Source organism: Lepisma saccharinum, chromosome 4, assembly GCF_977018435.1.
Source record: "Lepisma saccharinum chromosome 4, izLepSacc3.1, whole genome shotgun sequence".
Taxonomy (NCBI): Eukaryota; Metazoa; Arthropoda; class Insecta; order Zygentoma; family Lepismatidae; genus Lepisma; species Lepisma saccharinum.
The window spans coordinates 80,775,723-80,802,262 of record NC_139232.1 but is presented as its reverse complement, the minus strand read 5'-3'; the positions used below and the strand labels follow the sequence as shown (position 1 = coordinate 80,802,262).

Here is a 26,540-nt window from a genome sequence, read left to right as displayed (position 1 = left end):
AATATTAACACTTGTTATTCAAAAATCTTAGATTAAAAATGTCTTCATTATGACTACTGTAAAGGAATTATTAGAACAGAATGTTGTTAAATTTCTGTCATCGAAACTTTATTTGTAAATAAAAAATCACAGAATTTGAAATTTAAAAGAACGATTGTGTCGGTTTTATTTCGAATTATTCAACTATAATATCTGAAACAAAGAGGCTATTATTATTATTTCAGTGAAATGGAATATAAAATGAGGTAATATATTAACACACTTCAGGCAAGTACTCAATTTATCCATGAATCTGAGCAGTGGCACATGATCGTTTTTCATTTGGGGGATACAAACATGAATTTCCTGTTGTTTTAATGAAAAGTTTGGATAAACTATTTAAAAAACAGCAGATAACAATTCGGAAATATATAAAACTCTAGACCTCATTCCTGGCTCATTTGGAATTTAATGGAATGGAAAAATCAGAAGTTTGTAATATGAAAGTTGCAAACAAACATACATCTATTCCTGTTTATGCATTTGAAAGGTATATGGGGATTTCCCACATGCTCCCTCTTGAACTATTCCATCCTCTGGTTATGAATGACTAGGGTTACCAGATCACTACAAGGAAAAAGTAGGACATGATGTCCCAAAATGTAAGACTTTAAGTCGAAATGTAGGGCACAAATAATTTGCAATAAATAATACACATTGCTAGAACATGTTAGCAAATAATGTAAAATTGACACATTTTCAGGTTTAAGAAATAATGTTTTCAATGACTTCCAAACTTGTAATAAATACTAAACAATTCGCTTCTTACTAGACGTGTTTCAGTCGTACTTCGCAGCGCAGCCCAATTTTCTCAGAATTTCTGGTTTGGTCAAAATACACTTACAAAATTCTTATCAGTCAAACACACTGAAAATACACTGAAAATATACAGAACCAGAAACTATGAGAAACTTATTTCTCTCGGCAGTCCATTGTGCTACATTAATGAAAATACTCTCTAAACATTTGCACTAGGACCTGGAATGGCAAACAAATATTTAGCAATTAACATAACTTGAAATGATATGAAACATTTTGTCCTTAACATAGCCTGAAATGGTTCCAGAAGTTTCGTTTGGGATGGTTTCAAGTTCAATAACTTTATCCTGTATATTCCTGACTTAGAATCAAAATATTAATGGAAAATATAATGAAGAATCCATCATTGCTTCCACTGGTACAAACCGCAAAGTAAGAAATTCCGCTCAGGCATCGAACAGCAACATCAATGGAATGTCGGACATATCGGGGGGAAAAGAGGATGTCTGTTAACCCTATGAATGACACATTCCAACCAGGTGTAATTATTTCTAAGTCACTGGATATGAAACTATCCAGTTTAAATATATCATATGCAATGAGTCCCAGTTCAATTCAGTTCAGTTTTGAGCCTCATAGGTGTATGAAATATCATTGACCAATTTATGGTGGATGTGTACCATAACAGATTACATGTATTCAGTATTTTCTCAGACTTCTAGAGGGTGTTCTACGGCATTTTCCCATCGAATAGTAAAATTGTGCCCTGCTATTGATGTATTTTTGGTCACTTGGACCAAATGAAGTACAGTGTGAGATTGAAAGCCTTAAGCCAACAATTACAGGAATGCATTGAAATCACTGTAGTATATTTTGCGATCTCAAAGATTAACCACATGGAGTGGGAAAAAAGATTAAGTATCTAATGAGCCATAAGTAGTGGATTTATTCTCTTCTAACGTTATGATATTTTGAAAGGGAATGTGAGAATAGTTGAATCTCCTACAAACAACCTATGCAAAGAAGTAATACGAAACCTGCAAATCGCAATCATGTAGGCCAAGACAATGTTTTATAAGGCAAAACTTTAGGCCAAAAAATTAACCTACAAAGATTGCCATGCAGCAATCATTAGAACATATGTGACTGAGAAAAGAAGGAAGTAGAAAATCTTCATTTCTTTATCATGACAAATTATTTTCTCATCACTTCAACATTTATGCTGTGGTTTTTAAAATTCATATGAGACCCATCATGTTGAATTCATGAACTGAGGTTGGAAAAAATCTGATAGAAGTGACTTTTTGAAAATAATTGCTCCAGCAGTGTAAATAAAATAATAATAATAATTACACTTACTATTATTTTAACTACATTTTGTATATTTATAGACCAATTTCTGCCCCATTCCAAAAATTAGCACAGTTTATCTCTGAACTACACCAACCCATAAAGATCAAAGAGTTCCCCATGAAAGTTTTTCCATCTGTAGGGATGTTCATTTAGGAAATAAAACTTTGGATGTGCGTATACACATACTCATTTGAAATCAATAGCTGCACAATATATTATCAAAAAAGGAAAACGAAATATGTACATACCCAATATCCAAAAGAAATGCTTGAGTATGTGGCACTGACAAAACTCCATAAGGCCCAAAAGAAGTGTGACGCAAGGATGAATGCTTGAACTTCTCTGAACAATTTCTCCAACTCTTGACTTTCATTTGTTTCAGAAACATCGCCTCTCTCGCCGCAGCTGTCTGGATACTGTTTCTGTTCCTTCTTCAGAGTCTGCAAGTACCTTTTGAATATAGCACCCTGAAATAAATAATGCTTAATCAACTCATGTACAAGTTGGAACCACAAGCAAAAGAACCTGTGCAGAACCATGTGTCGTGTGCATCGTACTTGAGTGGTAGAGAAGGTGCAGAGTAGAGTAGGCTTATCTGTGGTCTTAGCTGAAGGGAAGGAGGGGACGGTACACAAAGGCTTCTGGCCGAAGATTCTTTTGTTTGTGGTTGCTCTATAGTTAACTTCTATAAAATAGAAATCTAATAATGCATTGAAATAAAAACACTAAAAACTAAAGTTATGAGGTTCATGAAAAGTACATTGTGCCTGTACAACTTCAGTACGCTGCAGAGCAATGTTTTCAAATGCCATGTTTAAAATGATTGAAAATAAGTCAAAATGAAATGTAAAGGTACTGGACAGTTGAAAATGTTAAATGTCTCACTCTTGTCAGAACAAATGCCAGGTTTAGAGGATGGATTGACTACCTTGCAAATGAAACACATGTACTTTTTGTGTCAGAGTGTATGAGGTGAAAGTAACTTTATGACGAAAGTTTAAATTTTTGTGCAAGTGTGTGTGTTGTACCTGTCAGCAGACCTGCCAGGTCCAGAGTGAAGATATAGTCAGTTTCGTGGTTCTCTCGCCAGGCTTGTAAAAAATTCTGAGAGGGTGTGTACCGTGTGTGTGTGTAGTATGTTGTGTAGCATGTGTGGAAAAGAAGGAAGACAAGTTCACATTTGGTACAAATGCTAGGAAATTTCATTTACATAAGAAATCATTTCTTAATTGGAATAATTGGGATGTGGAACAATCTTTTGGTGAGGAACTTCACTAAATTGTATAAAAACCATCACATCTTACAGTCTCCGATTAGAGAAGGCTGGCTCTGTACTGGCTACATCCTTGTGCCACTAGACCATTTGGTGTTTGTGCAGATGAGATCCTGTCGGCGCTTGGTGTTGATAGTGGTCTTCCAGGTGTCTCTCCACTCTTACCGCCTTGGGAGTTTCCTGCACGTTTGATTGACTTTTCTCTTACTGCCCTCTCAAACGCAGAATCGCCAATGGTCAAATACCAGCAGAGGATTTTAGAGCTTCGATCTCAGTACACCAATTTTAATGTGTTTTACACATGGGTCCAAATCTGCGGACAAGGGCATATCCAGAGGGTGGGCCCAGTGGGTCCGGACCCCCCACCCAATGTCTATTTTTTGTGGATTCTGAAAATAACATCCACTAAGGTTTTTCTTGTTTTTGTAAAAACTGTTTTGGTACAGTAAGTGAAGTTGGTGCTTTTTTTTAATAATATATGCAGAGGTGGAATACTAAAAACAAATACAGTGCATTATGTACCAGATATTAAAAAAAAAACTATTGTCAATGTGTGAAACTCTATTTCTAGAAAAACATGATTCACTTCATGTTTTTGTTAAATTTCTTCAACCTTGTGAGTTAAGCGGAGCTGTGAGAGTGAACCATCCCAAGCAAGTGATCTTCTAGCTGCAGTTGAAAAGAGGACCTTGTTAGTTGTACTCCTTATCTGACAAACGTTTTTCAGTTTTACTGAATAGTTGTCAAAGTATTTAGAGCAATCATCACAATTTAGCCTGCTCTTTCTTAACCAAGAGACGTCACAGAAGAGCTTCAGAGACTTAGTGAAATTTCAAATGAAGAGTTCAGTAAAATATTTCATACTGTTTCTGAAAATTGTAAACAGACATTCAATTCTGAACACAATAATAATAATAAACGAGATAACTATCATTGTATTATTATAGAGGGGAACACGTCATTGGCCTTGGAGGATGGGCAGCCTTGGCTAGACCCCCCCAAAAAAAAAATCTTTCTGGTATGCCCCTGTCTCATTAGGATGCACCTTTGTTGTGGGCTCCCAAAACTACAGTTTCATCCTACACCCTGCCTGTTCCATTTACACGGCAGAACTGGGTGCGGTCCTGAAGGCATTGGATTTCGCTGATATTCAAGATCTGAAGAAAGTCCTTACATGCACAGATTCCACCAGTGTGCTCTAGAGTCTGGAATTACCGAGTTTCAGACATCCTGGAGTGCAGCATATCTTTCGATGTCTAGTGTCCTTGCAGTGGCGTGCCCAGGATTTTCGAAAGGGAGGGGTTAAGTACACTTTTTCTGGTAGTCAGCTCTCATTTTGCCATCTTTTCCTACCTTTGATGTTCTTTTTTTTAGGAATACTGGACCAAAAGGGGGGGTTATAACCCCCACCAACCCCCCCTTGGGCACGCCACTGTGTCCTTGTGCACCAGAGCTGAAGTTCGCTTCTGTTGGATTCCTAGTCACGTGGGCATACATGGGAATGTAGCAGCCGATGCTGCTGCAAATTCTGCTGATGCAGATGGCGATGTTCTCATCCACCTTCTGCCATTTAGGGACCTTCACAATGTTTTTCATTGTTCCATTCTTCACACTGGCAGTTCAAGTGGGATGAGATAAGGGGAAACAAGCTTCCAGCTATAAAGCCCATCACTGGTGCTTGACATTCCTTGCCCTGTCCCTCCCACCAAGAAGAAGTCATCTTAACGCTGGTCTGACTAGGACATACTCATCTAACGCATCGCCATTTGCTGCAAGGACTGGATCCTCCGTCGTGCTGTACTTGCGATGTTGTTTTAAGTGTTCGACACATTCTTCTCGAATGTGCAGATTTTAATTATCTCGGGCAGTATTTTAACCTTCCCAACAATTTGCCATTCATGATGTTTTAGCGAATGTTTTTTAGATTTTTGGGAAGAGCAAGCCTTTGCACTGTTTCTGAGGTAGTTTTTAAAGTATCCATAACTTTTAATGTGTTGTGTTTGTCCATGCAAGTCCATTTACAACTTGAATTTTTAAATTTTCTCAAGGAGATTTTTACACCCCCTCTTTTAATTTCAAGGTAAGGGTGTTATTTGAGTGAATCATCCCTGCATACATTGAAGGGTGTAAAATGGCCTAATGTGTCGACACACCCAAATATTTCAATTCAATCAATCAATTGAGTTAATAAATAATTGTTCCTGAGATTTCATGCAAGAAATCAAATCATGTTTGAGCATTCTTATAAACAGACTGAAAGCTTTGAACAAGAATAACTGTCTCATAGTTTCGGTTTTGTTTCACATGAAGGAAACATCTTTCTCTTGCTTGAAAATGAGTATAACATAAAAACCACAGCACAATATGAATGCACCCTATGTCTAAGGTGTGTCAATGTGAAATTGATTGATTGATTGATTGATTTAAAATGTTTTGGGTGAGTCGGCACTTAAGGCCATTTTGCACTCTTCCCTGTATACGGGGAAACATCCCCTTATCTAAAATTCTGACTGAAAACTAAAAAAGGGGTGTAAATAGCCCCTTGGAAAAAACTAAAATTGCAGGTTGTAAAAAGACCTGCACGAGACAAACACAACACATTAAAAAGTCAGAACAAACAAACTAAAAACCTCCTTACAGACGGTGGAAGAATCCAGCTCTTCGTAGAAAACTAAAAACATTTGATAAAATACTGCTGTCATCACCCAAGAGGGATGACAAACAGCTGGAAAGGTTAAAAGTCTGCCGGAGGTAAGCAAGATCGACACATTCAACGAGAATGTGACGAATGCTTAAAATAACATTACAAACATGACACAATGGAGGGTCCAGCCCTTGTAGCAAGTGACTATGTGTAAGACGGCTGTGTCCTAGATGCATGCGGGTAAGAATAACTTCTTCTCGCCGAGAGGGGCGGGATGAGGAACGCCAAGCACCTATGGTGGGCTTAACAGCATGAAGCTTGTTCCCCGTTTCCGTATCCCACTCGGCCTGCCATGTGTCAAGAAGGCAACAACGGAACACATTCTGCAGGTCGCTAGCTGGCAAAAGGTGGACGAGAACGTCGCCATCTGCATCAGCAGACTTGGCGGCAGCATCAGCTGCTTCGTTCACCTGGATGCCCACGTGGCTAGGGACCCAACAGAAGTGTACATCCGCACTAGCAGATAAGGACACAAGCCGTCTGAATATGCGTTGCGCTACCGGATGCCGGGAATATGGCGAATCCAGAGTCTGCAACATGCTGGTCGAATCACTGCACACAAGGACTTTCTTCAGACCATTGACGTCTGCAAAGTCCAGTGCCTTTAGAATGGCTTACAACTCTGCCTTATAGATGGAACAGGCAGGATGTAGCGAGTAACTGGAACTTTGAGAGTCTAGGACGAAGGTGCAACCAACTGATTCGACTGTCTTGGACCAATCCGTGTAAAACACATTAAGTGCTGACAGGATCTCGTCTGCACGAACACCAAATGGTCTAGTGACACTAGGGTGGAGCCGATACCTTGCCAGCCTACTCTCGTCTGACATGGTGGGAAATGAAGGATGTGAAGGCATCGAGCGAAGATGGAGGAAGTAGTTCACTACCAGCTGCTGTCTTCGCAGAGACAGCGACGGCTCAGATGCCTCTACGTACATACTGGAGACTGGACTGGTCCCAAAGACGCCAGAGCACACACGTATACCAGCATGGTGGACAGTGTCTAGGATGCGAAGTCTAGATGGGCAGGCAGAAGAATACACAACACATCCATAATCAAGCTTCGACCTGATGAGTGCACGGTACAGGCGAAGCAGTACCGTCCGATCAGCACCCCAGGAAGTATGAGATAAAACACGTAGAAGGTTGAGAACTCTAAGACAAGAGAACTTTAACTGGCGAAGGTGAGGTAGCCATGTTAATTTCTTATCGAAAATGAGGCCCAGGAAGCGGACCTCATTCACAAAGCACAGGGGAGATTTCCCCATGTACAGGTCAGGATCGAAATGACATGTACGCTGATGATAAAAGTGAACACACACGGATTTCTCGGATGAGAAGGTGAAACCTGTTTGGGAGGACCACTCAACCAAACGGTTTATCGTCAGTTGGAGTTGACGAGAAGCTGACGCGAGATTCCGTGAGCGACAAAATATCGTGAGGTCGTCTACATACAGAAGACCATGTACAGGGGCAAAAATGCTTGCCATAACACTGTTCACTGCTATGGCAAACAGAGTCACACTTAATACGCTGCCCTGCGGGACACCGTTCTCTTGTTCGTGAAGATCCGAAAAGGAGTTCCCAACACGTACGTGGAAAAAACGATCTGATAAAAAGTTTTGAATAAAGTACGCCATATGGCCAGACGCCCCAAGAATGGAGCTGCTTTACGATGCCAAAGCGCCACGTTGTGTCATATGCTTTTTGGAGGTCAAAGAAAACTAAATTTATGAATTGATGAAATTTTTCTATTCCCGTTTCATTCATTTTACATCAGGTAAGGCAAAAAAGAAATACTTCAGGATGGAGATGAAAATTAAAGTTGACTACCATAAAAAGTCAAATTTAGTAACAAGAATGTAGCAATTAAATATATCATGAAATACTGTTTTATATATTGTTATGTATTTGCTTGCTTACTTACCTGTTGCTCCTTAGTTGGAAAATGGTGGTAGTTAGCAGTAAAATATGGTGGCTCTGTATTTGTGTAGTCAAACATCCATTCGCACATGTGGTTGGCAAAATCAAATGCCCGATAATTGTAGGAAGAGTACTCATAATCTATAATGACTAGCTGCTTCTCTGGTACATCTGTCTTTAGCAAAATGTTTCCCTCCTGGAGATCATTGTGACAGAAAACTACTGGGGAGTCCACTTTCTGCAAAAACTCCCTGGAAATAAAAATGAATATCATAAATAATACAAATTTCAGTTCTGAAGAAATGGTTTATATTATAATTATAACAATACTAATCTTGTGTTCGTACAGAAAAAATAACAAAGCTGACAAAATTATACAGTTTTTCAGATTCTACTGTAATCCTTTAGCAGTTAGTAAAGTGCAAATTTAACGTTTTTTTGGAGAATTCCAGCCATAAGCACCACATATAACTGCTAAAGGTTGAATCAAAGGAACCATAGGTAAAGGTAAAGTTCCCCGTGCATATAGCACCATTCCATGAAGGCACGTTTAGGGGATGTGAGGTTAGGGCCCCACACATTCTCAATCTCGAGCATTTTGGAGGTGATGTGATCAGCACCATCCTCCTGCCACCTTTACCCCCCCCCCCAGTGTTGCCCCCAGGTACCCATTTATTTCTACATTGAAATTTACTAACAACCAAATAGATTTTTTAATCTTAGTCATGGAGAACTTCATTCTTAACAATAATGGCTTTTATTTATGAAAGAACTCATGATGTTCATATTGTTTAATTAAAATTAAAGTATTATATTACATTATATTATATTGTTGAGTTGTTTTAAGTCCACTTTAAGAACAGTAAGTCTAATCGGAACTGGACCTAAAGTTTAAAGTGGGGTCTGAAAAACTATGTGCCTCCACTGGGTATCGAACCCGGGACCTCTTGATTACAAAGCAGCGACATTACCACTATGGCATCGAGGATTCCCTTATATTATATTGTGATCCACCTTCTGAAATCAATGATTTGATTACTTTTACATGTGTATGTGTAAATAATTTGAAGTATTTCATATCATGATACATTTGAATAATTACTACTGACATTGATAATTCCACAGAGTTTTGTATATTAGATATATTTTACAAAATCGCATATTAAAAGTGCCTAATATTGGAATAATAAAATATTCCAATCATCATTGCATGTTTCTTTTCTCATAATTACATCAATAAATGATCAAAGTTACATAACCACTCACTCTAAAGAAACAAAAATAGAAGTAATTATCCAAGTCTTGAGTTAGTCATGGCAGCAAAATATTTATGCATGTGTAACATATATTTACATTATCCACAAATCTACGTCCTTCATTCCATTAACTTGGTGATTGCGGGCACTGAAATTAATAGTGACAAAAAAAAAGTAAGTGCATAATAAAATAAACCGTAGTGCAACAATCCTTGTGGGCCAAGCCTTACCTACGAACTGCCAGCCTCACTCCTACATGCCTCAGCAGAGGTGGGCGATACATCCAACCAGGTACGGATGACGTATATTCAGCACAATGACCCCTCAGTTGTCGTCGTAGGATTCATGACCAGTTTATGCTACTCATTTATAGATGTCCAATTTTGTCACAATGGTGGGTGGCCACCAGTCTCATGCACTGGCCGAAATCTCAGAAGATAATTTGTTATGATTCCCCCTGAAGATCTGATGCTTGAGCCAAAAACCTGATGCCTTCGAGCGCATGGCAATAGGGTAGGACATAAGTACACAATACACATGTATCAGAGTTGTATATTCAGGGCTATCCAGGGTATCTGCAAAGCCCAGACTGAGTGAATAAAATACAGAAAAAAATATCTATCAGAAAATGTGCATAAAATTGTTCATTTCAATAACAAGATGAACCTGATTTCTTAGGAGTTGGAAACATTGCTAGCTTTCTTTGAATTCGCGAGGCTGCTGGCCCAGTGCCGGCGGGCAACTCCACGGGGGTGACGGGCAACCATGACACGCCTACCACAAAGATCACCTGATCAATGTTACAAACCAATTTTTCCCAGCATGTAATTTCCCCAGAAACAGGGAATTGTGGAGCTAAACTGTTACAGAAGAGGGAACAGGGTTGCACATGGCAGGGGAAAAACCTTCTGAACTTCCTCAACAGTCTGGGTCAATGTTGCAAACCAATTTTTCCCAGCATGTAATTTTCCCAGGAATGGGGAATTTTGAAGACATATCGCAGGCACGGGGAAAGTGTGTCATATGGCAGGGACAAGAACATCATTGAACGCTTGCAGAGGAGTTGAAAAAGAGGTTGTTGACCTTCAAACAACTGAAATACAGTGGGGAGTAGAAAATTGTTGACTGAGCGGGAATGGTTTATGAGCGCATCTAAAAATTACTGAAATGACAAGGATCAGTTCTAGTCTAGATTGTGTCGAGTGGTCTTTAAGGGTTGGTGCGTGGAATTTATTTAGAGACAGTGTGTGAATACAGTAGTGAGTGGATTGTATTTTTGTGAATGATATGTGCTGTGTTGTGTAGTGAAGTGAAATGAGGGACATAATTAACAAGCTGTCTATTCGGCTTACGTAGACGATAAGCTCCAAATCGAACACTATGATATGGTGCGATAGCCCAGGTTCTTAACCCAGTATACACCACTGACATGTATAAATAAAACTGAAAGCATATGTACATAATGTGCATGATCTTAGTTACTCTTATACTCTCACATTTAAGCCCATGCTACTTACTTCAACCACCATAGTTCCAAGTGAAGATTGTGATGTTTGATTTTCTGCAACATTTGATGAGATTGCTCAGAAATATTGTCCCTGGTTATAAATTTTTGTAGGTCCATTAGCCACCTGCAAGGTAGAAATGATAATGAGGATAATGTTTTATTTGAGTGCCATGAACAACTTATTTGCAAGATACAGCACCTTGTCAAAGTACAGTGTAAAGTAATAATGTTAAATAAGATGGCACGTTAGGATTATAATAATACCACATCAGTAAGCATTTTGCATGCTTTCCAATAAAATTACACTACATAGTGTACCCTATTGTGCCAATAAATCAGAATTTGAAGATGGTTTAAGACAATAAGCATTAAAATATCACAACACACATGTATGCCAAGTTTAATCTTCTACAGTCCCCCCTCCCCCTTTACTTGAAGTGATTAGGGGATTGCAGGGGGTGGATCTCCTCTGCTAGCAAAATTTTTGTAAAGCATCTCCCCAGCTTTGATTGATTGATTGAGTTGGTGTTCTAAGTTCACTTTATGCACAGTAAGGCTAATCGGGACTGGACCTACAGTTTAAAGTGAGTCCTGAACCACTATGTGCCTCCACCCCATGATTACAAGGTGATGACGATACCACTGCACCATCGGGGAGGCCCACATCCCCCCAGCTGTCTCATTGTCATCATGGTAAACCATAGGAACATCCCCCAACTAACCCCAAGGCTAGACCAAATATCCCCCCCAGCTAACATTTTCCACTTCAAGCACTGCTTAAAGCTTCATGTTAAAGAAAAATTTCAATTGAAGATTTTAAAATTTAGCAAAAGATAATGGTCCTGAAAATACATTTTGCAACATAAACAAACATTATGCTCATATAATCTACGACAAAAGTGAAATATTGATGTAAATATTTAAGCTAAGTATTTGAAAAATTATTGAAGAACACAATGCAAAGAAAAATGTTTATAATCACAGAATGTGGTATAAGAGATTGATTTCCAACCAAGCCCATCCACCCTCTGGGAAAATATATATTGTGTATAATTTACGAGACAATTGACATCTGTGCTTCCTAAGTTTATGATTTTCCTCAATTGAAATGAATAAATATATAATTATAATAGGTTAAGAGCAGGGTTGTTAAAGGTCCAAAAACACAAAAAATTCTAATAGGTCCTATTGGGTTCTGCTGCAGGGCCACAACCTTTCATCTCGCATGATTTAAATTTGGTACACGTTGCATATTGTTTCATTGAAAAAAGGTTCCTGGACCCAATTGAAATACTTTGCAGATAAAAAGGTTCTTCAGTCCAGAATCCATTTACACCACTTCTTGATTTTCTCTCCTGGACCGGAATTGAATTTATTTCAAATTCCTGAACCTTTAACTTTTATCAACCCTAGTTAAGGGTTTGAATAATGATCTTTACCAATGGAATTGTGACTATAGCAATGTACTGAATTGGAGATCTGCATAATTAACCAAGCTCCATGAACCACAGACTAGGGCTCCATAATCTACATTGACCCAGGCCCGAGAACAGGCATGTAACCAGGGGGAGGGTTAAGGGGACTGAAGCTTCCCTGAAATCCTACAAATATCTAATTTAAATAGTGTATAGTGGTAATTAATTTTACATACTTAGCAGGATTAAATACCTTGTAATATATGATACTTATACATTTATTTTCAGGACTTCTACCCCCCACTTTTTTGCCTTTAGAAGGTGGCTGCTCATAATGGATGAACCTCCCCTGAAATGAAATTCTGGCTACAGGTGTGCCCAAGAATTCTTCTGGCAGTCCTGACTTTTGACGGGGAATAACCCATGACCAAACTTTATGTAAAGACCAAGTCAGCCTCTGTGAGGTTTACTGTTGCTTAAGTACTGTGAAAAAAATATATTTGAAATAAATCATGTATGACGTCTACCTCTTTTACTTGATTAATTGTGAAATCGCTTGTCCATTGAGAAGAACAAGTATTGAAAGATACCAGATACAATTAGTTTATATATACATACATACATACAAGGCTCATTCAATATATAACCAGAAATATGTTGTAACAAATATTTATTAGAAGCACCAAAAGAACTACAGTACTCTATTTCAACATAGTCCCCCCTAGTTCAATGCACCTACGCCAGCGCATGATAAGGGCACTGATTCCACAGGAAATTCTTTTGCATGCATGTGTAACCACTCATGCACCGCTGACTGGAATTCATCGTCATTCTGGAACCTCGATCCACTTAGTCCATCTTTCAGTGGAACCTCGATCCACTTTGTCCATCTTTCAGTGGGTCAAAGGTGTGGAAATCGGAAGATGGCAGATCAGGTGAATATGGAGGGTGGGGTAAGCACTCAAACTTTAGGCCCTCGATGGTAGACAATGTGACACGGCAGTGTGTGGTCTCGCATTGTCACTGTGCAAAAGCACACCAGTGGACACCAGACCACGTCGTCTCTGCAGAATGGCTGGTTTCAGTTTTTCACGCAAAAGGTTGGAGTAGGTGGTACTGTTTACATTATGCTTCCATCTGGGAAGCAATTTCACTGAGAGTAATACGTTGGTTCTCCCGTATCAAGTCCTCCACTTTAGCAATGTTGCTTTCTGTGACTGCAGTGACAGAGCGAGCTGGATGCGGAGAATCTTCAACACTGGTTATGTCCTGTTTGAACTTCTTAGCCCACTCGTACACTTGTGATAGACTCATACAGTTGTCACCCTACTGAACTGTCATGCCGCGATGAATTTCTATCAGTTTAACGCCTTCACTCAGCAAAAATCTTGACACTTTGCTGCTCCAGCTTGGAGTACTCCTGTAAGTGTGCCGCCATCTTGTGTAACTGTTTCCCAGCATCTCGTGCTTGAGGCAGGCGTGCCAGTTCCAGCTATGAATAGCTTACAGATGCCTTCACAAAATAACAAAACATTTCACAATCACTGTCGTATTTTAGATTTGTTATACTAGTTTTCCGGTTATTTATTGAATGTACCTTGTATATATTTATATATAATAGCCATTATAACATTGAAATAGTAATGCATTAGTAAGTAAGATGTTAATAAAGTAATAATACGTACTTCCAAAATTTCAAAAATGTTCTGGTGTATCCAGGATTTGAAAAATAAAATAACATGCAGATTCATTTCTGTGTACCTTATGTAGATTCTTAAATATTAACTATTATTTTTTCTTAAACGTAGTATATTAAAAAAGAAAATTTGTACCTCTGCATAGTAGACCAAAACTTATAAGGTTTTTTGCTGATTGGAAGATCCATCATATGAATTTGAGCCATTTTCTCAGCAATAAGACAACTCAAGGTTGAATCACTTAATTCCTTTGTTTTCAATGGTCTTGCCTGAAAGAAAAAGTATATTGTTAAAATATGTTATGCAGTGACGGCGATAAGGGGTGGGGTGGGGGTCAGTTGCGCCCCACACTTTTTGCCACTTTGCCCCCGCACTATGCTAAACCTTATGTACCAAGGAAAAGTAAACTGTTTTGTCCCCCACCCCCCAAGTTTGGAAACCAATCGCTGCCACTGATGTTAAGCATATAATAAATATAACAAATTCAGTGCACACACATATTTTAATTTTCTAATTTAATTACAGCTTCCTATTTTGTAACAAGAATAAATTAGAAATTAACAAGTAAAGAAAAGGAAAAACCCTCAACAAGCAATAAAGAATGAATATGTCATAATCAGAAAACACCACAACAAATATAAGCAATGTGAATATTTTCACACATAAGAAAAACAATTTTCTATTTTGTGCAGTTTGAATACTTGAATTAATGAAAGATATAATATTCAAAATTAAACTTCATAGTTGTAATGTTCTCACAAGCATGACTGACTGATAATGTGTGCGTGTGTCTGTGTGTACACACTTGCCTTTAAATATTCTTCAAATCTTCCCCCGTCGAAAACACCTAACAGTCTTGGTCCTCGTTGATTTTCAGACATGAGAGTAAATATCACATTCTCAGTAACAATCGCCTCCTTTGCATGTTCTCCATTCACCTGGCCATAGATTCTCATGAGAACTTTCTCTGTCTCACCAGGTTCGATTTTCGTTGTTGGAGGCAAGGCACAAAGATACAGAAGATTGCTCAAACCACCACTGAAACATGAAAGAAATAAACAAGATTATTACGAATATTTTTAAATTTAATTCTGGCTTCAATCTCTTTGGATCTATTCCCATGCAAACACTTCATGTGAACCAAGATAAATTTAAATTAACATTTGAAAAGTAAACACTTAATGGTGTGAAGAGGAATAATTCCATCTGTTGACTTCAAACGACCTCATCTTATACACAAACAATATTTTTAATGCAATGAAAGATGCAGGTAGGCAGTGATGGGACATTTCCTGCTATTATTTTCGTAATGCTACACCTTAGTACAAGGATAACCCCTTAACTTCTCCTTTTGATGAGGTGCTTGCATTTCAATCTGCCGAATGGATTTGGCGGTCAGCTTTCGTATGTACAGGACTTTTACCTTTAAAACTGGGTGAATTCATAGTTTAGATTATTCCTGCTGAACATTTCCAAGAGACAGAACCAAAAATAGAACCTCCAGTGGCTCTAACTCATCTTTCTGAAAAGACAGGACCTTCACCAGCTCAAAATCGAACACATCTTGCTGAACACAGTTGGAAGAATCATCCGCTTGTACTTCAACATCTCATACGTACAGATGGGGGACAAAATAATACGAACACCTGTGAAAAAGTATGCCACATTTCACACCGGCAGTACAGCAGCACCACCTGGCACTGAAGTCTGCCACCTAGTGGCTGTGAAGGGGAAGGTATTAGTTTGCAAACAGCAGTCATTGGTGATGCATTCGGCTATCATACGCTCTCAAGAGACACTGCAATGTCAGACCTGACAGAGTTCCAAAAGGCATGATTGTTGGAGCACGTTCAGCTGGAGCAACGGTGACTGAAACCTCAAAGCTTGTTGGGTGTGCAAGGAGCACAGTATCAGCCGTTATGACAGCGTACACAACACAAGGTAAGATGGCGTCTTCCAAGCACAACAGTGGACGAAAGACAAAGCTTGCTGCTCGGGATAGGAGGGTCTTGAAGCACATAGTGACCCGAAAGCACAAGCAATTGTTATCCAAGATAACATCTGAAATGAACAGGCATCTCCAGGACCCCATTTCAACCAAAACTGTCAAAAGGTAACTCCATGCTGCAAACATTCATGCCCGAGTGGCAATTCGTAAGCCATTGGTGACATCACGTAATGCTGTCAAGCGATGCCAATGGTGCAGATCTCACAGAAGTTGGTCCCCACTGCAGTGGCAACAAGTCATCTGGTCTGATGAATCAACATTCACGTTATTTCAGACCACGGGGCGCGTTTATGTGTGGAGAACGCCTCGAGATGCATTTCATCCTGACTGCCTCTTGCCGACTGTGAAGCATGGAGATGGGTCCATTATGGTATGGGGCGCGATATCTTGGCATGGTGTGGGACCACTTGTTTTTCTGCATGGGAAGATCAATGCCAGTCACTATCGCAGCATTCTGAGGGATCATCTCCATCCTTCTGTCCAGACTTTATTTCCTGGGGACCGACCGCTTTTTCAAGACGACAACGCTCCTATCCACACTGCTGGGTCTGTCCAAACATGGTTTGAAGAACATGACGATGAAGTAGGACATCTTGAATGGCCCCCACAGTCTCCTGACCTGAACATTATAGAACATTTGTGGGGATATTTGGAGTCCAAACTTCGTGCTCGAAGTCCGCCTCCAGCCACACTTTCGGAATTGGAGACTGCTCTGGAGGAAGAATGGCTCCATATTCCCTTAAACATTGTGCATGACCTCTATGCATCCATCCCACGTCGCATACAAAGTGTACTTCAGTCACAGGGTGGTCCAACCCCCTATTAATAAAGATTTTCTCTACATTCACAGGTGTTCGTATTATTTTGTCCCCCATCTGTATATCAATGACTCACATACATCTTCATGTCATTTCTGGCATATTGTGAACGAAATTTCTCATACACAGAAAGCTTCAGAGAGGTAAAGACGAAAACGAGAAAGCAATGAATACAGGAATCAGATTCTCACGTCATAACCTTAAAAAAATGAATTGAGGAGAAGAAACGGCTGCTTGAACTGAAAAGTAAAAAGAAAGTAATGATGAAATAGATCAAACACGAGGTAAAACAATCAAGGGATGTAGGAAGTTAAGTGCTTCTCAGAGGTCAACAAGAAAATAGTTTATATGTAAACAAGGGAGAGACTGGACTTTGGTCAAGAGGTTGCAGAGTGCTGGGTGCAGTATCCCAACGTGTTTGATACATATCGAATGTGCTGATCAGGACAATATTTGCTATTTTTCTTGTGGCATTTGCAAACATTAGATTAGCCACTGCTTTGGAATTAAGACCTAGGCTAAATTTCTTATTAATATTTACAAACTTTAACATATTGTAATTTTTGTGGCAACATAAAAAATATTCATGTCCAAATGTTTGTACCTCTCATTTGCTTAAATAAACATGTTATCAATAAAACTTTTAATCATTTAGCCTGCACGGCAACTTTTCTAGCCTATGGTATGTATTCTTCTTTGTAGCTAATCAGTGGTGATTTATTCATCATGGAGTTTTGGACTTTTAACCACTGTTAATTTTTACAAAAAAAAAAAAAAAAAAAATTTACCTACGTTTTACCTACCCTGAAGACGGAGGCAGATTCGGCCTCCGAAACGTAGGTAAAAAAATTATTTATTTTTTTTTGTAAAAATTAACAGTGGTTAAAAGTCCAAAACTCCATGATATGGTATGTATGTTTAGCATCATCCTCAAGTACCCGAAATAAAGATTGGTTTTCATCAACTTCCGTGCCCTGGTTACTACCAACGTAAAAGTAAAGTGCTCCCTGTGCTTTGGTTTGGTTTGAGTTGGTGTTTTAAGTCCACTTTATGCACAGTAAGGCTAATCGGGACTGGACCTACAGTTTAAAGTGGGATCCGAACCACTTGTGCCTCCACCGGGTATCGAACCCGGGACCCCTGGATTACAAGGCAATGACGCTACCACTGCGCCATGGGGAAGGCCCCCCTGTGCTTTGCACCACGCCATGAAGGCGTATACGGGGTGTGGAGATAGGGCCCCACACTTTCTTCATCACAGCCGAAGGCGGAGGTGATATGATCAGCACCATGCCCCTAGCCGCCATTACGTCCCCAGAGTTTCCTCCAGGTACCCACTTTAAACGTCGCTGGGTGGGCGCCGGAGCCGCTTGAACAAGTGGAAAAAATCTCGGTTCTCCCCAGCCGGGGATCGAACCCGGATCTCTCGCATGGTAGTCAGACGCCCTAACGACAACGATCAAATGAAATGAGGCGAAACCTCACGACTGTTTCGGTCTCGCCTGGAGCTGTAAAAATATGTCCCTGGTCTAAAACCTAACTTCGTCAGTTCTTCTTAGAGGCACTAACTTAACATCCTTAAAACCATAGGCGTAACTTGGCGTAGGGAAGGGTGGGCACTTACCCCGCCCAAAAATTTTCAGGTTTATTAAAATGTACAAGTTATTGGTATTTCTGTTAACCTTCCGAGACCTTAAGAGAAAAGTATTAAACAGTATTTCTTGTGATTTCGCACATGTAACCGTTATATTACAAATTATCCTGAACGATTTTTTTGTGGAATCGAAGGCTTTCGATTCTTCTCCCCCCCCCCCCAAGTTAAGCCCCAAGTTCGATTCTGCCCCTCAAAGTTAGGAACCAAGTTTTATTCTAAGCCCCAAAGTTAGGCAGCAAGTTCGATTTACCCCCCCAGTTCGATTCTGCACCCCCACCAACTTAGGCCCCAAGTTTGATTCTGCCCATCAAAGTAGGTCCCAAATTCGATTCTACCCCCAAAGTTAGGCCTAAGTTCGATTCTGCCGCAAAAAGCAAGGCCCCAGGTTCGATTTTACTCCCTCTAAGTTCGATTCTGCCCCCTCCCCCCGCCAAGTTAGGTCCCAAGTTTGATTCTGCCCCCCACCAAAGTTGGTTCCCAAATACGATTTTATCCCCCCAAGTTAAGCCCCAAGTTCAATTTTGCCCCCCAAAGTTGGGCCCTAAGTTCGATTCTACCCCTCCCTCAACAAGTTAAGCTCCAAGTTCGATTCTACACCCCAAAATTAAGCCTTATGTTCGATTCTGCCCCCCCCCCCCTAAGTTAGGTCCTTAGTTACGCCCATGCTTAAAACAACAGAATGCATTCGGAGAATTCCATTACATGAGCTTTAATTAGGAGATGTCATCCAATATCCACGCATTAATCCGGATAAGAGATATAAGATTAAGATAAGATTTATTAAGGGTGTTGTTATCGTGCATAGATTAACTTCACGATTTCATGCAGGAATTTCCGCAATGTAACCTTCATCAAGTGATAAATACTAGGGGATAAAGCATCCCGAATTGCGGGCAAAGCATAATTGAGCTGATAGCACCATCTGATAAGAAATGCTGGATGTAAGTTTCGGGCGATAAAGAAATGCATTTCCTTCAAACATTTATCACGATTCTGTAGGTCATGTTCGTCTATCGCTGAGAATGTACTAAGTCTAATCCATACATATCAGTGTTGGTGACACTTGCGTTAAGAGCAGCTCCTAAGCATTATGACTTGAAAAGAAATTTTAACTTCCGCAAAGACAAACATTCTTTCCTGCATCGGTCGGCCCAGGTGAATTTTCTCAAATTAGCTACTTACCGAAGATATCTGCGATTATATTTTGTTATCGTTACAATGGCGATGCCATACGTGTACCCGGTGGCCAGAATTAGTTACCCAACTCAGAGCCCCTGCTTGAGGCATCGTAGAACTCTGAAATTTTGTGAATCCACTATGCAGACCATGGGGAAGAGGTTGGCGCTAAAAATATAGTTCAAGTTTCCGCCACCAGGTTGAAATGTGGCGCTGTACTTCCATGATGGGTTGTAATAAGACGTAAATTGCTCCAATTGGTTATGGATTTGCTTTTACCTTGCAATCTTACAATAAACGAGAGATTATTTTCTCGCAACTTCCAGCCACTAACAAATGTCTTTCTAATTAATAACTCAGCTATCCTACGTTTTCTTTTTTTACAGATTGTTTGCTACTTATTCAAACACAAGAAGGGAAAGCCTTATCTTTCACGACACCTACTTCAGGAGTGTTTGCCGACCTCCGCGTACGAGTGGTTAGCATAGTGCGCTACCACGCCAGGGGACCCGGGTTCGAATCCCAGCCTGGGCGTGGTTCCTTGCGAGTGTCCCTTCATTAATTTCATCATATCATTCTCATCGTAGCGATTAGCCAAAAATGACAGAAAAGTTACGCTAAATAACAAAAATAAAATTTGAAAAATCAAATTTAGGGATGTTGGCCAAAGTTTAAATCCATAGGCTAATAGGAACTGGGCCAATAGTTTATAGAGAACCAAGGCTAAAATGTGCCTTCTGGTATGCTGAAAGCGTTGTTTTTTGCGGAAACTTTATAGTCATACTTTTCAACTCCATCATTTGAAACATTTGTAGATTGTAAACATTACAAAGTTAACAATGGTTAGGACAAAGGTTCCTTAATGATCATGGTACGAAACCAACTGTTTAATGGCACCACGTACCTCGCTCTATGCCCAACACCCACCGCGGGGCTCTTATCATCACAGCTTATCATAATATTTGTTACTTCCACCATTTAGTTCTCTTTCCTCCTAAGCTACGCATATTACAACATTTTTAAAAAGAATCGCGCTCATTATATGAACAACATCATTGTTCTTCCATGAATAAGGATTGTTCCTCGAATAACTGGTACTGGTACAAGCTGAGTAAGCTTATCACTCGTGCATAGGTCGCGGGATAAGCTAACAATGTCGCCTGGAAAAACATTCCTAACAAAGGCGTAATCAATCTGGCATTCAAGTTGCAGGTGTGGTCTGCAAATTACAAGCCACTGCTGAGTCTAAGCAATGACTAATTTGTCGCCTGCGAAAGTATAGGGTGATTCAAAGGCGGATAACACTGATAAACAATGAAATACTCCTTTAAATAAAACTAAGTGATCTTTATGTATTCAGATGTGCTGATAACGAATATCGCATCCGTTTTCCTGTATCACCTAATTTTTTTGCAGAACACCTACATTTTATAGTTTTATGGTTTCAGGTCTCCGCACCCTGCTGCTCCGCTTCCGGCTTAACGTTTGGTTCCTTGTGTATTTCGTGGAGGAAACATCTGGCAGTAGAGTAATTTCCTGTTTCTCTGTTAAAATTTGTTCTTTTCTGGGTTAGTCGAGTCTTAACTTCCTTTCCGATAACTTCCCGAGTAGCCGTACTTTATGTTTGTGTATGTTCGTGAAATTGTGAATTTAATATTGTGTATAGTGAAGTGAATTGTAAGTTGTATTTTAACAAAACGATTAGAGCATTCATATTTTTTTTTTTTTTAAAGAAATATATTATAACTTAATAAATGAGTTCGCCATGTCAAGCAAATGCGTGAATAAATATTACAACATTGTGGATTGGCCCATACGAAAAAACTTAATTCCTGGAGAGAAGAATGTTAGGAGTCACCCTCTACTTGAGAAAGACAAGATTTTGTTACCGCCGTTGCGTATAAAGTTAGGGCTGATGAAAAATTTTGTTAAGGCTTTGGATAAACACGGTGAGGTTTTGGGTACTTGAGAAAAACATTTCCTAAACTCAGTGATAGTAAGTTAAAAGAAGGCATATTTTTTTGGGCTGCAAATACGTGAGATCATTCATGATAACTTTGTGGAATTGCTAACAGAAAAAGAGATATGGGCATGGTTAGCTTTCAGACAAGTATGCTGCAATTTTCTTGGAAATGTGAAAGCTGACAACTACAAGGAACTTGTTAAGAACTTGTTGAAGTGTTATCAGCGCATGGGGTGCAATATGTCCTTGAAAATTCACTTTTTACATTCGCATTTGGTCTCTTTTCCCCCTAATTTGGGCGCGGTTAGTGACGAATGCGGCGAGAGATTTCACCAGGATATTTCTGTCATGGAGAAACGATATGCAGGAAAATCGGTACAGAACATGTTAGCAGACTACTGTTGGAACCTCTAGGAAGAGCTTTCTGGTGGCAGTTACAAACGGTAGAGTTCAAGAAAGAAATTTTGAAAATGTAAGAATGTGTTTTTTCCTTTTTTTTGCACGAAATTTCTTCATTGAACAGTCAAAATCGGTCCTATATATATTTTTATTATTTTTAATATTTCATAGTTATTCACTTCAATATTTAAATCTTATTTCATGAGCAAACAAACAAAAATAATTTCAAATTTCGATGTATTATTACAAAGGGAATTAAATTTTTATTAAAAACAAAAAATGAAAACCCAGGGAAAACGATCGGTGATACAGCATTTCTACTTTCAGATTTGGATTCAGCGGGGTCGAATTATAAATAATCACCTATTTTCGTTCAAAGGAGCAAAAAAAAGTTTGAATTTGTTCGTCAGTGTAATCATCAAATAAAGGGTCCGGCAACTAAACCTGGCGGTTTTTAATTACAAATAAAAACGAAACCCTTTCCTGCAACGAAGTCCATTTAATACATGTTGTACTACATCTCAAAGCATTAGGAAAATAACATGAGAGGCAGTTTCATGCAGTTCCTTGACAAGGACAGTTCATTTTTTGAATGACTTCAAAACAGAGACCTGTACTCGTTCAATGTTCTCGGGATTTCCAACCTTACCAGGTGTTCTTGTCATTACTGATGCCGTCTCCCTGAAGTTCCTTACCGACAGTAAAATGTTATTACGACTGGGAACATGCAGATTACGGTGAATGTCGTTACTTCGAGCAACTTCCGTTCAGTGTTGATTTTAAAAACAGTCATATTCAGTTGCCGCGCCTCACAGGTGTGCTTTTCAAACTGTTCTTGTCAAGAAATTGCATGAAACTGCCTCTCATATTATTTTCCTAAAATGCTTTGAGACGTATTACAACATGTATTAAATGGACTTCATTGTATGAAAGAGATTTGTTTTCATTTGTAATTAAAACCGTCAGGTTTTGTTGTTGTACCCTGTGTTAACAGGCTTATCTTCGGAAATCTCGGTGACGGACTTTCCTGCAGTTTGATCATTCAGTTTAAACATGGCTCAAACTATACAAATCATTTTTTAAAATTATTTCATGTACAGTCAACGGCAAAGAAAATTGTAGCCGTTATTTTCATTACTTTTTTTCTACATCCTGTGTTGTTTTGAGGAATGAAACTCTGTTGGTTCGAAGCAGGCATTGATTGCCCTCTGCTTATTGACGTCTTTATTTCAATTCATTGTCATCACTAGAGCTCGGATAGTTATGCACTAAAAAACGCAAAATACGCACTAAAAAGTGTAAAATATGCATTTAAATATGCACTTTAAAAACCCGTTTAATTTATAAATGCTGTATGATTACAAACTATGAAAGATTACATGCCAGGCAATGAGTATGCATTATTCTCAACGCTCATTCACTACATAGGTTTTTTAAAAAAATAATATGTTCTGTGTTAGATGAAATACAATACATTACAGATCAAGATCATGGTTGCATTTGATAACAACATGTTGTCTCAAATTTTCGAACTTGAAACTCCTTCTGTTTTCAGCTAGAATAGCCTTATATTCAGAAAAAAACACGTTCCACTCGCAAGATACAAGTGGACTGTATTTTAGGGTAACAAAGTCGGACACATCAAGTTCAGATCATCCACACGTTGTCCATTTGTATGCAGAATTTTGCAAACTTCTTTCACCATTGTTGCATACCCACTGTTCTTTTTCAATACTGCATCCAATTTCTGTACATACACAGGACCTTCAACCTGGGCGAGGGCCTCTTTAACGTCTTCTATAATTTTGATGCTTGTTTGAAGTTGTTGAAAGAAGAAAGACAGAGAAAAGATAAAGAAAATAAGAGAAGCGAGGAGAAGAAAAATATGCACAACATCAACTTATTTTCATACAAATATGCTCCTGCATATGAAATATGCATTTTTAGTTTAATATCTTTAAATATGCATTTGCATATGCAATATGCAAAATGCATATTTATCCGAGCCCTAGTCATCTCACTGTGTAATACAGACCGAATGAAAATGGTGATGAACAATTCGCCTACTGTTTCTTTCGCCGTTGGTTGTACTTATTTTCGGTTTTTACCTCGCAAAGTTGGAGTAAAACTGGACATTCGTGGACAGTTAATATACACTGAATTCAAGGATACGAGCACGTATATCAGTCGTAACACTATTTACTTAGGTACGCGCACGCGCGTGTGTATGCTACAGAGATGGCATTAATGTATATTTACGTTTACATTTCAAGGCGGGCAGATTGTAGCGTGTGTTGCAGTCCATAAGCTCGATCGCATTAATACACAGCGAATATAGATCGCCAGAAACAAAACAGAACGCAGGGCCGGGCCTAAGTAGGTGCGGAACCTGGAGCCTACAATTACGCGGGGCCCATAACCAAAATGTCAGCATTCTGAAAAAAAATCAAAGGTTTTTTTGTCCCTTAGTCTGAAGAACAGATGTCATATATGATCACAATATAAATATTATTACAATTAATAAACATTTAAATATTTCGTATTATTATCTAAGAGCAATCAACAACATGTTGAAGGTTAAAAATCAAGAATTATGGGAGGCTCATAAAAGTTTCTAAATTAGTATTTCTTTCATTTCCGATGCGCCTCTAGTGCGACGTTCATTTACAAAAATGGGTGTGCTCAATATAAAACTATTTTACCTATCATCGTGGCATTTTATAATCATATCCAATAACATTCTCTATCATGATTCTGTTTTGTTTACTTTTCATTGAATTTAGACGCTTTAGTTAATTTGCATTGCTTCATATAAAATAATATAATCATTCCGTGATTTAATTCTATAATTAAATGATTAACTACTTTTGATTGAAATATTTGAACACGATTTTTATGTAATGCTTTGTTTAGAATATGATTTCAGTAATTTTGGATATTTTTAAATATGCCCAAAAACAAGTCGGGAAAAATCATATTAGATGCTTAATTTGAAGCACCAGGGTGTGCCCGAGTTGCTCCACCTTTGAATTAATGAATAAGAGTGTTTAAACTTTACGGCATGACGTATTAATCTACAAGCGATAACTTCGAAATTTAGTGTCGGAAACAATTTTGGTTTGGCTCAAGCTCGATGGTTACTCTCTTAAAATAATAATAATATAAAAAAATACACTGGCAGGTTAGAATTTGTCGTTCATGAAAACTTATCGCCGGTGAGAAATAGCTAAAACACAAACACATGTTTCGTTTCAGTGTCTTATCATTACACTCAAGGTTGTACTTATTCTGCGAGTGCTAAGTAACTTGTTCTCTACACAGATAGCAGAAGAAAGAATCAATGACTCTGTAATGAGATGAAACAAGATGCCGTTTCACTTAATAATAATGCTGGAAATAAACTCCATCAAGAGAAGGAGAAAAACGTGGAATTCAAGCTGATTGAAAATTGTAGTCTCTAGAGGAGAAAACGCTGTGTTTATAATGATCGAGGGGATATCATAACTCATCCTCGTCGTCGCGATTAGCCAAAAGTGGAAGAACAAATAGCAAAAAGCAACTCAAATCAAACCAGTGACTGTTGTTAAAGCAGCCCTCTAATCCAGCTTTAAAAAATACTATTAAGTAACTCTTTTCGAACTGAGGTGAAGGAAATTTGATTTCTCGTCTGGGATACCCTGTGATTCCTCTTGTTATTTTAAGGTCACTTAGGCTTCGTGGTAATCAAATAGACCCTTTGACTATACAGAGCTTCTATGAGCACAGGAAACTATTAAACTCAACGAACTTTTTCATTTTGTGTTGGTCGGATAATCGCGACGTTCATGATGACTGATTGTTAGATGAAGATAAACCCACAAGTATCACCCGTGCCCGGGCTGATAATTTCGGTGGTGATATTGAGTTAAGGTTTCTACTTAAATTTTTATTTCCTTTGTGTCTAGTGATTACCTCAACCTTGACAACGGAGAGATAATACTCGTCCTTGAGGTTATAAACCAAGAAGTGTAACCTGGGATTATCTACCTAACGTTTAAGATAATAATAATGCCAGTGTGTTCCGCAACATATCGTGTCTTAGCGAATAGCAATGTAAAACGTAATCCGCATTACTTAGTTGACACCCCCCTCTAATTAAAACGAGTAAAGAAATGGATTTGGCCAAAATAAACCAGTTTTGCCTTGCTTTACGTCGTAACTGCATTAGATACTCAATATGTAACTTCATATATTGATAGTTATGCGATATAGATTGTTACCTTGCACGTGTGAACAGTGATTGATGGATATAGATTTAGGGTTTTCAGCACAAAGTGCTGAAAGGACATATTAGATGGAGGTAGTAGTTAAGAATGAATCGTTGCCTTCGTAGGGACGACCATAGGCGTGCGAACAGGGGGCAAGAGGGGGGTAGGAATTGCCCTCCCTAATCATGGACGTCCGCAGATTTTTTTCCCACGGAGGGACAAGCAAGGTCTTTTTCCATGGGGCATATTACCCCGATAATAGTGCTACCCCTCAAAGAACACCACTTGAATTTGAAATTATCGCATTAATGTAAATTACTATGACTGAAATCAAATTATATGTGTGAAA

General features: G+C 38.8%; 1 protein-coding gene across 4 annotated transcripts in view; it reads right to left on the bottom strand.

Annotated features, from left to right (window-relative positions):
* LOC145987231 (choline/ethanolamine kinase-like) overlaps window positions 1-26,540 on the bottom strand; it is a 41,180-nt gene that overhangs the window by 1,931 nt on the left and 12,709 nt on the right. For all 4 annotated transcript variants that reach the window (XM_083121751.1, XM_083121752.1, XM_083121753.1 and 1 more), the window contains 5 exons: window positions 14,736-14,964; window positions 14,062-14,195; window positions 10,825-10,938; window positions 8,056-8,302; window positions 2,400-2,618 (listed from right to left, as the gene is read on the bottom strand). In XM_083121751.1, coding sequence (XP_082977877.1) covers window positions 2,400-2,618; window positions 8,056-8,302; window positions 10,825-10,938; window positions 14,062-14,195; window positions 14,736-14,964 — 943 coding nt within the window. The remainder of the gene's footprint in view (window positions 1-2,399; window positions 2,619-8,055; window positions 8,303-10,824; window positions 10,939-14,061; window positions 14,196-14,735; window positions 14,965-26,540) is intronic.